The 13,058-nt window shown below is 51.2% G+C and overlaps 1 protein-coding gene across 1 annotated transcript in view; it reads left to right on the top strand.

Moving 5' to 3' along the window:
• B4GALNT3 (beta-1,4-N-acetyl-galactosaminyltransferase 3) overlaps positions 1-12,834 on the top strand; it is a 24,467-nt gene extending 11,633 nt beyond the window's left edge. Inside the window, exons 8-20 of the mRNA XM_035898138.1 lie at positions 368-446; positions 880-946; positions 2,740-2,883; positions 3,296-3,405; positions 4,296-4,396; positions 5,667-5,743; positions 6,341-7,343; positions 8,894-9,192; positions 9,559-9,712; positions 10,472-10,544; positions 11,002-11,155; positions 11,817-11,943; positions 12,726-12,834. Coding sequence (XP_035754031.1) covers positions 368-446; positions 880-946; positions 2,740-2,883; positions 3,296-3,405; positions 4,296-4,396; positions 5,667-5,743; positions 6,341-7,343; positions 8,894-9,192; positions 9,559-9,712; positions 10,472-10,544; positions 11,002-11,155; positions 11,817-11,943; positions 12,726-12,834 — 2,497 coding nt within the window. The remainder of the gene's footprint in view (positions 1-367; positions 447-879; positions 947-2,739; positions 2,884-3,295; positions 3,406-4,295; positions 4,397-5,666; positions 5,744-6,340; positions 7,344-8,893; positions 9,193-9,558; positions 9,713-10,471; positions 10,545-11,001; positions 11,156-11,816; positions 11,944-12,725) is intronic.
• Positions 12,835-13,058: the final 224 nt, after the last annotated feature.

Raw genomic sequence — 13,058 nt, 5'->3', positions numbered from 1 at the left:
GGAATGCAACACTGAATTTTTCTTCCCTGAAGGAAGCAGCCACCAGCAGATCCAGACTCCTCTATGTGAACTGTATCCCGAGCTTCCTGCCTTGGAACTGGCCAGGTTTCCCAGAGGCCAAAACCCAGCAGGCAAGACTTGAAAGGGAGTTATTCAGAATTAACTGAGAAGGGTCTGGAGCGCTCCAGGTGCACAGGGGAAGCTACCTATCTCACCGTCAGCATCTGGATTTTCTTGGCAGTCCTAACCCTGCTGGCCCCGAGAATTAGGTTGTTTGATGGGTGTGGTTGCTCTCCACTCATTGTCTGCTGACAAGCTAAGAAATGTTCCTTAATGCTCCTGGTGATGGATGCCTTGTTCTTCACAGGTTGTCAGCTGCAGGCAGGTACTATTTCGAGGTGCTGCACAAGCAGGATGACAGAGGAACAGACCATGTGGAAGTAGCAGTGAGTCTGTGCAAATGGCTGTGCTCCGTATGCATCTCCCACAGAGCTCGGGAATGACATTTGTAACCATTTCCCTCTTTTCCCAGACCCAGCTCCTCTTTGCATGAGTTGTGTCTAATCCCTTCCAGAGCCCTTCCTTACGTCTATGTGGGATAGCCCTGGCTATCCCTGTCAAGACCCTTTCCTCTGCTTGCTTGGGATAGTTCTGCCCTCTCTCGTCTCTGTTGCAGCTCTTTGTCCTTTCCTGCTTTGGATGTGTCCTGAGGGATCTCGGCTCATTCCCAGTCTTTTGCTGCTAGGTAAACTTTGTCATAGTAAGGGGAAAGAGGAAGCTGCGAGCCCATCTGGTGAAAAAACATCTTATGCCTGTTCCTTTTGTTCAGGCTTGGCTAACTCCATACGCACTTCATTTTAATGTGTTTCTCTGTTCCAGTGGAGACTGAATGACCCAGAAGCGAAGTTCAAAGTCATTGACTCCCAATACCTCTCCCTTTTTGCTAGTAAGTATCTTCACCACAGGTTTCCCTGAGCACCTCCCCATTCTTCCAAAATGTTATCAGCGGTGTTTCACCGTGAATCATAGTCTAGCTAGGCAAATACCATGTGTACAGACCATTACAAGAAAGATGTGGAAACAGGTCAGGAGAGAGACCTCTGGACAAGAGAGAGACTCATCATTACATATAGAAGAACTGGAAGTAAGATTGGAACATTATGTCAGGGAAATCTAGAGGCAGTGAGGATGGGCAGAGGGGGGCGTCTGCAAGGGTGAGCATCTGAACTGTTCCAGATGTGAGAGCAACGCGGGATGGAGGTGCCTGCAGAGAGCAAGGGGGAACATGAGGCCCATAAGGTGGGAGCTGTGGGGGTGCACTGGCAGCAGGACATGACCAGGGAGAAGGGGCTGCTGCAGCACTTCCAGGAGATTTCCCTCTGGGTGCTGGACACAATGGGGTACCCTAGCGATATTGGGGGATGCTGCTTTCCTTTATATCAGCCTCAAGTCTCTTCAGGTTGCTGCTGGATTGCAGCAAGCACATCAGCCCAGTCCCTACTGTTTTGTAAACCCTTCTTAGCGTATCAAGTTTATCAGTTAACTGCCTTTATCAGTTAAGGAGCTCCTTAGTCCTGTTTATCCTTATCTAGCTTTGTCAGCATCACTTTCCTCTGCCAGCATTCCCCCTTTCCATATCTACCACTGTTGCCTTCCAACATCTGGGCTTTTTTCCATGCCAACACTTTTGCCCATGAAAGACTCCCTGATATAATCAATACATCTGTTTGCTGTGTCTTGGATTGCAAGCTGCTGCTGTATTTTCTGAAACCTGCTGTTTGGCCAGGACTAGACTTTCCATTAGGTCTTCTGTCCCCATCCTTTTCCCTTCTGCTCTTTTCCTCTTATTAAATCCCCGTAGAAGGGAAGACTCACATTCCAGAAGATCCTTTCATGGTTGGGCACAGTGCTGCAGTCTCATCTTTATCTGGCACCTTCTGCCCATACAGTGTTTCCCTGTTCCATAGCAGCCTTTGGCTGTATCACATGTCATCCCATTCATTTGGGGTTCCCATGTTTTTCAGTACCCCAAAGTTGCTAAGAGTAACCCCAGTGCCCTTCGCAGCATGTTGCCTTTCCTTCCTGGATATTTATTCAGTTCCCCTCATCTCAGAGTAAGATCCAGGGAGACGTGAAGTCCTCCGGCAGCAGCACACAAGAAGAAACATAACCAATACCCAGCCTTGAATTTAAGCTTCCCGTTGCTCCTGGCTTACTGTGCGTCTCCATTCCCCTGCTGGAGCATCATCCTCCTCAGCCACTGAAGGCCTCACCACAGGGTCCTGCTCCTTTTCCAGCATAGGAGAAAGCTCCGCTCCTCAAGTTTCTCATCCCTTTCATCTTTTCTATCTCCTTTTAAAATAAATTTAATGCTAATAATTCAGATGTGTCCAGTAACTCCTGCCAGCGCAGGTCTTCTTCAGCACGCCGCTGCTGGCGTGTCCAAGGCAGGAGGTTCTTTTCCTCCATTACTCACCTCTGTGTTTGTCTGCTTTCAGCGATAGCCACGTTCCTACCCCACAGCTTCTGTATTTCCGGCTTTCTGAGTCAAAGCCTTCCCACGGTGTCTTTGCAGTGAAGCTCCTGATCAGCACCATTTAGGCACTGCAATGCCAGAGATGGCGTTAGTGCCATGGATGCAGCACCATTTGGAAAGGGCTGATGCTGGGGAAGGGCATTTTTTGGGACAAGAGACAAATTAGCCCTTCCTCCCTCTTCCATTCTCTCCCTGGTTTCTAGACGAGACGCTTTTAAAGATGGATGAGGTCGGGCATATCCCGCAGACGTTGGCCAGTCACACGAGGCGGCCTGCTGACGGCGCAGGCAGCAAGGCACACCCTGCTGACATGCTGAAGCCTGACCCCCGGGACACTCTTTACAAAGGTAAGGCTTGCAGAGCAGTCGGGGAGGGAGCTGCAGCCTGTCACAGCACGTGCAGTAGCACAGCCGAGAAAGATTGTCCTCCTATGCCACTGTTAGCAAAGGCCACGCTTTTTTCTCCCCCATGCAGAAGAGAGGGGCCACACACAATATCAGTCACTAGAGGAGGCAAAGCACAGGCTAAACCCAGCTCCGCTTTCTTGGCATCCAGCTTGCACGACATCCCCAGGCATAATATTTTAGCGTAGGTGCCACAGAGCAATGTAAAGAGATGAGCTGTGCAAGATAGTTTGCTTTATGTATCTTAGTGTTTCACATGGATAAATAGAAACCAGGCACAGAAGTAGCTAAGCTGGTGCATCAGCCACAGCAGGGCTCCTCCAGCAACGCTTGCCTACGTGTTTCTTCTTCTCAGTGCCTCTGCTCAGCAAGTCTCGCCTGCGCCGAGCCTTGCCAGACTGCCCATACAAGCCCAGCTACCTGGTGAATGGATTTCCTCTGCAGCGCTACCAGGGACTCCAGTTTGTAAGTTTTATTCCTTGAGCAAATACTTGCCCAGGGGAACGCAAGGAGGAAGGAGAGAGAGCCCATTAACTATGGACCTCCACCGATCTGAAGCTCCTGAGCAGATTTGACCACCTGCTGCTCAGGTCCGAGCATCCCAGTACTTGCCAGAGGGCAACACGAGGAGAAGGGAGAGAGCTGCTATGCACTGCTCACGGGACTCACTGGGGTACAAGTGTGTGCATCTTACAGAGCCCCTCAGACCTCAAATCACACAGAGCCTCACAGTGGCCGAGGATTTTATTCTCCATGGGGTGAGCTGTAGTCTATATGGAGTACTAAAGCCCCTGACAAGCTTAAAACTGGTCTTGAGAGGGAGCTTACATTTGTGGGGCATGCAACATAGCAGGGATTAATCCCCTGCATAGCAGAGCAGGCTGAGGTCTGCTGGGGACAGGTCACCAGCACGGTGTGCCCTCCCTCGATGCCAGTGCAAGCCTACGCTCCCTGGGGGACTTGCATCCTGGGTGGCCCTGGCTCCCTCAGCCTTGCCTGGAGGTCTTCCCACATGCTTTCTGGGGTCCTGTGGTCCCCCGCATCTCTTCAGGAGGACTTGCCCACCTCTCTCGCAGCTAGTTCTTTCTCTGTTGTGGCACAGTTACAGAGATGGACAGGCAGATGCTGAGAGAGAGAGAGAAAAAGGCACACCCCTGCACACCTCCCAGCACGCTTCCTTCTGTTTTCCGTTCTCACAATCTGCGGCCAGGTGCCTTGGAGAGGCAAATAGTTAATGAGCAACCCCTGCTCCCTCTCAAAAGGGCTGGTCACCCTGCAACTGTGCCTGAGTCACCTTGTGACTGATACCTGGCATTTATGAGGTTTTTTACTTTATTTTCCTCCCTTCTTCCCAGGTTCATTTATCCTTTGTTTACCCAAATGATTACAGCCGCCTGAGCCACATGGAGAAAGACAACAAATGCTTCTATCAGGAAAACCCTTATTACTTGGAAAGGTAGGATGCTGCAAAAGCAGATTCACTAGCCCGGAGGGAGGAGATGGTTTGAAGGCTGGAATGAGGATGGAATTTCATACTCACTTCTGCAGGACTCTTAATTCTTAAAGCTCCCCTAAGCCTTGCAAAACATTAAAGCATTTATAGTTTCTTTTGATAACCTGTGCTCCCTTTAAGTGAAAATGTGTTTGGGTTTCAAAGGGAAACTGCTTTTCTTGCCCTGTTAACCTGGAAGCTGGGTCAGAACATGTTTGTTCCACTACAGCAGGGAATGGATTTCCAGCAAACTTTGCCTGCCAGCAGCTGGAGCCTCCAGATGGCTGTTGCTGTGAAAGCCAAACCATGCTTACCACCAGGCATCTCCCTGGGGGAATTAAATGCATGTCATTCAACTTTACTGGGGTCCGGCTCCCAGCGGTGGCCCTGTGAGGGAACTGCCACTCCCCCCTGCCACAGCCAGACACCTTGCGTGAGGACTCCCCTCCGTTCAGGAGAACTTTTTTGTGGGATAAGGAGAGTCACCCTTCCGGTGAGATAACTGGTGGTGGCCTCCCTGTGTTCAGGATCTTTGTCTTCCCTACAGGACTGTTTTGAGGGCTGGAACAACAGATCGTATCATAGGTTTGGGAGGGAACTCCTGGGACTGGGGTTTGTGGTGAAGGATGGAGAAGGTTGCTGCCATGGGCTGGAAGGTGCCACCCAGGTTTATCGCTTTGACAATTTATTTGTATTGTGTCAGGATTTGGGAACTGGGGGCCTGTTTTGCTTTGCATCAAGCACACATGGAGGGAAACAGTCCTGGAAATCCCTCCCAAAAGCTTGAAGCACAGGCATATGAGGCCAGCACACAGACTGTGGTGGTGCGAGAGAAGAGAGAGGGAGATCATTGCAATTACCTGCCTGAGCTGCTTTTGCAGCATGATGACTTGCCTTTGGGAGCACTACATCATAAGTGAGCTTTAAGGAACAGTTTAAGGGAGGCTGAAGAAGTGTTTCAGGATACTCATATTGGGATTTCCTCATGTGCTTCTGAGAAAATATCTGAGCTGCTGGGATGAGAAGCAAGGAAAGCTGATGTCTTTGACAGTGCAGAGTAAGGTCTGATTGCCCAAAGATCCGAAAGATGGTGATGATCGGAAAGGAGGATCTAGAGATGCTGGGTAGATGTAATCAGAGTAATGGGCCATCACCTCTGAAGCAGTGGCTATGATTTATTTGGAGAGGGCAAAGTAACTTTCATCAAACTTGTGTTTTGCCCTTTCCTCTGCAGATTTGGATTCTACAAGTACATGAAAATGGACCGGCCAGAGAAGAGCCTGGACTCTGGAGAAAAGACTGAGCAGCCAGGTAGGGACCCTAACATCAGAGCATGCAGGATCCTTTTACCAGTCACTTTTGTGTGTGATCTTCCAGCTCCAGCTGAAGGAAGCTGTTGACTTTCCATGCCAAGGAAGTCACAGCCCTTCCCTGCCAGATTGCTGTGGCGGGGGGGGGGATTTTTGCTGCCACTTTCACTTCTCTTAAGGGCAGGTTGGGAAGTCACCAAACATGGGCTGTAGTGAACAACATGACAATTACCTCTCAGGCCCCACAGCTTAGCTGAGGTGCAACTCCAGCAAAAAAGTGGGCAGAAGTGACAGAGCTGAAGGTGTGCAGCGTGGCAACCTATGCTCACACCTGCCCTGCAAAGCTGGGCAGACCAAAAGTGAAAGGCAAAGCTAGACCCTTCCACAGGCTTTGGCAATGCTGACTAATAGGTGCTGGGGAGGTTGGTACCAGCAAGAGCACACCTCCTGTGTCCAAGAGCATCCCTGTCCCTCTGAGCAGGAGAGACAATGCTGAGGTGAGGCGAGAAGGAGCTGCCCCCGACGAGGCAGGTGCCTGGGTCAGGATGGGAAAGGCAGCGGGAGGATGATGGAGGTGTAACTGCGATTACTCCCGCAGGCTCCCAGGAGGGGAACCTGGATGACCTGCAGTACACGGAGCAGGACGTGGACAGTACCAGTCCCCCCGGGCGCCCCAGCACGGGGAGGGCAGAGCCAGCAGGCAACGCTCCCAGCAGCGTGGTGGGCAGCAATAACGTTCACGAGGACTATTCCCTCCGGGAGCATCGTCGGCTCCTCTCAGTGATGGGTGGCAACGTAAGAGAGGGGCTGCAGAGGAGAAGGATGAAGAGGTCTGGTGTCAAATCAGCCACGCCGGCCTCTGCCAACCAAAGCCTCAGCCAGGCTGGCCGAGAGAGGAACCCAGTAATGAAGAGACCCCGTTTAAAAGCTGGTGTCAAAGACAACTCCAGGAGCCCTCCGCAGCATGCCAGGGCTATCCAGGGGAGAGCGCCTGTCAAAAAGGCGAACCCTCCTCCTAGGACTGTGTCTCAAAGGGAGCAGACTCTCGGTGGTCCCAGGGACTCAGGGGTCATGATTCCCAAAGGGGTGAGACCTCGAGGAGACCTCAGCACCGCTAAGGATGGGCTGCAGCCATCAGGCACCGTGCCAGCCAGGCAAGGAGGCCCGGTGTCTGGCAAAGCCAGCAGACGCGCTGTGAGCGCTGCCAGCCCCAGCCACCAGCCTGGGCTGCCGCAGTGGCTGAACCAAGTGGAGTCCTACATTGCAGTGCAGAAGGTGGCCGATGGTGGGGACGTGGGCGAGGGAGAGGTGCAGGTGGCATCTCCTGTGAAGGGCAAGTCTAGACCTGTGGCAGCAGAAGAGGAAGAGGCGGATGGGGAGCCAGAGGAGGAAGATGAAGAGGATTTCGATTACGTACCAGTGTTTGATCAGGTGGTGAACTGGGAGCAGACCTTCAGCGCGAGCAACCTGGACTTCCATATGCTGCGCACAGACTGGATTGACCTGAAATGCAACACGTCAGGAAACTTGCTGCTAAGAGAAAGGGAGGCCCTGGAAATCACACGTGTCTTCCTCAAGAAGCTCAACCAGAGAAGTAAAGGGTAAGGCACAGTGTAAAAACCAAGGGGCAGCGTCCCGAAGCTGGTGTCCCATGCTGCATAGGGAGTACCTGTCATGTGAGGAGCTAGTGGGAATCGGAGGATAAACTAGATGTGGGAAATAAGACTTCAGGCAAGGGATCTGGGCTTTAAGAACCTCTTTTGGCTGAGAAATGGGAATTGTTGGACACCAGACCATGTCTGGGGGCTGAACGTAACCCTCTGGCAGCTGGTGGCAGTAAAAGTGAAAGATTGGAGGTTTCCATCCAGCTGGCATCAGTGGCCTTTTGCTGGCTTCCTCCTTGCCCTGGCACAATGTAAGTATTGAGAGCACATAGGAGCATTTTACCAGCTGAAGATTAAGAAACCCTGCTGATATGAAGTAGGACTGGAGCTCCTTGTGCGTGTGGTTTGATGTCTGCCACATCTCAGCTTGTGAATCACTTAGCACATAGGACCAGAAGGGGCCTATCAGATAATGTGGATCAGTACACTGGCCTCAGAGACAGCCAAGTACCCTACACTGTTACCTGAATGTGTGCACCTCCATCTTAAAACTAGCTAGATTTCCAGATCTTAGATTTGGGAAGACATTTCAGCTCCTCGCTGCTTTGATGGCCCACTAGAGATCAGCTTTTGCTGGTACTCTGGTTTTACGTGGTCTTGATATTTTTTTTTTCCCTCAAGACTTACCACCTTGATTGCCTTTGGGGCAAACAGACGTACCTCCTCTGAGCCTCTGTAAGCTCAACAATCCTCACCCTTCTGTCGAGTTGGCCTCTATTTCCATAATTTTCATATCTGTCTTCTCCATGCTGGTTTCCGTTTGGGTTAATTTTCCTGTACATAAATGACCGATATCTGGGATGTTTTATCGAATGGGTGTTACTAGTTCCCAATGCCCGCTGGAAGTAGCTCTCCTGCTACATCTTAAGCTCTCTTTTGTCTTTTCAGGGCCGCATCAGTCACAGTCACAGTGTAACTGATAAGTACATGAGAGCTTTTCTCAGCATTTTTAACTGATGAGCGTCCATTTTACAGCAGAAACTCTTGTTATGATCCGAAAGGGCATGACCTGGCATTTCATCCTGTTTTGGCCATTCTGAACCTACAGCTCACCGCAGTTTTCACTGTATGATTGCTCAGTCCTACTCTGTGTTATTGGCTGATTAGCTGTCATCAGTCCATTTCACTAGCCCAAACATACCCCATGTGCCAAGACTGTTGTAGGAGGTGTTGGATACACTCGCTACCAGCCCTACAATCGTTCAGGCACATTTGTTATTTTCTGTGTCACCTTTATTTCATTTCCCTTGCCAACTATTTTCTTTTGGCTGGAATCCCAGATCTAATCCCGCATGCTTGTGGATTTAGGAAACAGGTGCTAAACCTTCCCATGGGACTTCGGAAGCAGTGCAGCAAAGCGGGGGCGAGCTAGGGGCAAAAAGGTTTGTGCTAGCCGGGAGGAAGGAGCCTGTCAGAGCTGAAGGGGCTGGAGGTGGAGAGGGGCTGGTGAATGGGGGCCATGCCCACCCCAGCTGTATCTTTTGCAGGCGGTTCCAGCTGCAGCGTGTCGTGAACGTGGAGAAACGCCAGGACCGCATGCGAGGCAGCCGCTACCTGCTGGAGCTGGAGCTGCTGGAGCAGGGAGGACGGCTCGTCCGCTTCTCTGAGTACATCTTTGCACGGGGGTGGCAGGGCATTGGCAGCGATGAGGAGGAGGAGAGGAAGATGAGGAACCTGGCCTGGGGTCGCCGGCGGCACCTGATGGCTGTGGCAAATGAGCCGGAGCTGTGCTGGCCCCAGGGCTTTTCCTGGAACCACCGTGCCATGGTTCACTTCGTGGTGCCAGGTGAGGGGGACCTGCTTTCCCAGGATGTCGAGGGATGGCACAGTGGGCGCTTCCCATGGGGGCAGCCTGAACAGCAGGTCTGGGCCAGCCTCAACTATCTCATTTGGGTCACTTCCAATTTCTGTTCCCACCAAGTTAAACCCCCTCAGAAATATGACAGGGCCCAAACGCCCATGGCTTGTAAGCCCAGAGAAAACTCTTGTCATACACTGGCTGTTTGCTCCAAGTTTTCAGGCTGGGGCTATTTCAGCATCCCTGCAAGGTTAGCGGGGTTTGAGGGGAGGCAAGAAACCTTGCTTGTTGAGAAGCCATGCCGTCTTTGAAATTAGTTGTACTTTGATTCTCTCCCTTTTGCCATACAACCAGTGAAAAACCAGGCACGTTGGGTGCTGCAGTTCATCTCCGACATGGAAGAGCTGTTCCGAGTCACTAAGGATCCGTACTTCAACGTCATCATCACGGACTACAGCAGCAATGACATGGATGTAGAGAAGGCTCTGAAAAGGTCTACCTTGCACAGGTGATGGTACTGCTTGGTCACAAAAAACTGCTCACGTGCATACACCTGCAAACAGAGCACATCTGTCAATCTCTGTGTATTGACCAGCCACAGCCTCCTGCAGCTGGAAACCCAAAAACGACATCTATGCAGACCTTGCATGTATTGTTATTATGATGTACATACATGTATACTGCATTTGTATAAAACTTGTTATAACTGTGTTATAAAACTGTAAGGCAGTACCTATTGCAGTCATCCATCCAGATGCATCTCGTTTCTCCTGGCTTTTATTCCAGTTTGCAAGAGAGGACAGAAAGCAAGTCTCACAGTTATGGGGCATGTGGAGGACAGAGAAGACAAGAAAGCCTTAAGAAGTAGGACAGAGAGCATGGAGACCTCTGGGGACTCCGCTTGCTGGAATAACTGTCTGGCTTACTCTACTCTGACCTGAACCAGCCTTGGCTGGTCCTTTCCTTTACGTGCCATAGGTTCCCAGTAACAGGTCTAGTCCTAGGACAGAGCTGGACTAGAGCTGAAAAGACCTTTGCTAAGGACTGCCATGTCCTTGCTGCGTGAATGGGAAGACCCTCAGGGCACACCGGGATCTGGAGCAGTGCTGAGCTCACGCACTCATACAGCAAAGGCTTTCCTCCTCCTTGGGAGGGTGCATAGGAGCGAGGGGCAGCTCTGTAGCGTGACACCCACAGTGTACCGCAGTGCTTTCTGTGCTCGCTGGTGTGCACACACTGAACTTCTCTTTCTCCATCTGACCCCCAGCTATCGGTACCTGAAGCTGACAGGGAATTTTGAGCGTTCTGCTGGGCTGCAGGCGGGGATAGACCTCGTGACGGTAAGCTTGGGGGACTCAGGGTGGACAAGAAGGTGGATAGTATGTGTGTGGTGCTACCTCTTGCCTTTCATACTGAACATGCTGGTTTTTAAGGAAGGGAACAGCCTTGCAGACCAGATCAAACATAGATGTGTTTCCTCTACCTCCAGAGTAAGAGTTTCACCCTTTACTCCAAGGAGCCTGTGGTCCATTTGGTTCTTGGCCCACCTGCTGGAACTATCAGACGGGAGGGAAATCAGCGGCAGCAGCTTTGTGATACTGGCTCTGCCAGGACATAGTCATAGTATTTCATGCCCATTGTTCAAATGGCCACTTTGTCAGCACCTTGGATCTCTATTTCTGATCCAGCAACAAAGGGCTCTTTAATTCACTCCCATATCTCTGTCTTCGTGTCCCTCAAGAAAGACTTACTTAAAGTCAACCTATTTTTTTCCCTAACTGGTGTGGTCACTTCCAGGACCCGCATAGCATCGTTTTCCTGTGCGACCTCCACATCCACTTCCCAGCTGGAGTCATTGATTCAATCCGGAAGCATTGCGTGGAAGGCAAGATGGCCTTCGCACCCATGGTCATGAGGCTGCACTGCGGCATGTCCCCGCAATGGCCTGATGGTAAGAGGGAGTGGAGCCTCTTTGGCTCAGACCTCGCGGAGTGGGGAAAGAAGGAGGGTGCCTGCCACCTCTAGATTTGTTCCTCCGGTGCTATCAAGGTCTGGAGCTTAAGGTACTTCAAGGGCCTGCTAGATGAGAGTGCTTTAGACATGGCATGGGGTTTAACAGTGTCAGGTACCTGGAGTTTGAGATCAAAGAGCCAGCAGAATTCTTTATATGACATTTCCTACGGCTCTCTATAGATTTGAGGACCTTGGGAAACCCCTCCTTTACTCCTTTCTCTCCATTTCTCTCTGTTTTTCTGCCCATTTCTCTCTGTTCTTAAGGGGCACAGCCTGTCCTGATGAGAGCTGTTAGCCCAGGGGTGAGGGAAACCAAGCCAAGTCAGGGGGAGGAAAGCGGCACAGATCATCTGACCGTAGGATTTCCTCTAGCAGAAGTGGCCATCCTGAGCCATCCAAGGCATAGAGACAACCCTTTGAAGCTGGGACAGTCCAGGTAGATGAGGTACTGTGCTGCCAGACAGGAGATGTGAGGCGAGCTGACTTTCTAGCGTCCACATTGTGCTGAAAGTATCTTGAGTCTCACTCCAGCAGCCCTGCTGGAGTCGTCAATGGTTCAAAGCACCAACGTACCTGTGCCTCTTTTGTGCTGTCCTCAGGGTACTGGGAGGTGAATGGGTTTGGTCTCCTGGGCATATACAAGTCTGACCTGGACAAGATTGGAGGCATGAACACAAAAGAGTTTCGGGACCGCTGGGGAGGAGAGGACTGGGAACTCCTGGACAGGTAGGCATCCCTTGTCATCATTCACGTGCTCAGGAGGTGAGACCCATTTGATCCTGGAGGACCCATGACCAGGGGAATGGGGATCTGAGGAGACTGAGGTGACTAATGCCACCATAAGCTTGGTCAGTGAGGGAGAGTCTTTGAGCATGTCCTGACCTCAAACCTAGTGGGCGAGTGGACCCAAAATACACTACTACAGCCTCTAAGAAAAGGAACAGAGGAGCCATGGGCAGATCAGGCACTGGTGATCGTGAAGACTTTATCCTCTTCAAGCGGTGCCGTGCACAGTGGGTCCAGTTTGGGTCCCTCAGACTTCCCATACTACATATAGCAGTTGCCCAGGAGAGCAACTGTCATAGAGACTTTTAAAGATCACAAGGTATCGTTACAATTTCTGAGGAGTTTATGATGAGGGATCTCTGCTGTAGAAATTGTCAGCCTCTGGGTTTGTAGTTCTAGGTTTTGGGGCCTGCCTTTGCTGTCATTTCTGTCAGGTAACTGCAGAAAAGACTAGTGTCATGAGCAATCCCATGTTGCCAGCTGTCTTTTCTCCTAGCCTGGCATGTGCAGCCCCCTCCCCACCAGCCCTGCTCTCATAACACTCAGCAAGTGTCATTAGATGCCTGCTTGTGGGTATGAGATACGTCTGAGCTATTCGGGACTCTTCAGTTTGATTGGAGCCTCTTGACAGCAGGATGACTTAAAAGAGATTTCCTGGGGCCAACCCCTCAGTATCTTTGTGATCAAGTTTACCCTAAATTTAACCTTCTCCGTTATGCCAGGATCTTGCAGGCTGGGCTGGAAGTGGAGCGTCTCTCCCTGAGAAACTTTTTCCACTGGTTTCACTCGAAGCGAGGCATGTGGAACCGGCGCCAACTGAAGACCCTGTAGCCTTCAACCCCAAAGCTGCCCAGCAGTGCCGTCCACCGTCTTGTCTCGACATGCACTTTATTGAAGCACACAGCTGAGCGCACAAACTCTTCCTCTGCCTCCAGAGCCTTCTGATGGTACGGCACAGCCGAGGAAGGGACGGTCAGGCTAGAGGAGCGGGAGCTTCTCCTGTGAGCCATTGCATCCAAGACGTGGGATCCGTGTCTTGCTGGGAAGATGTGTGG

This window comes from Egretta garzetta, unplaced genomic scaffold, assembly GCF_000687185.1.
Source record: "Egretta garzetta isolate BGI_Z169 unplaced genomic scaffold, ASM68718v1 scaffold427, whole genome shotgun sequence".
Lineage (NCBI taxonomy): Eukaryota > Metazoa > Chordata > Aves > Pelecaniformes > Ardeidae > Egretta > Egretta garzetta.
The sequence above is the reverse complement of the archived record's forward strand: the minus strand, read 5'-3'. Positions and strand labels throughout refer to the sequence as shown.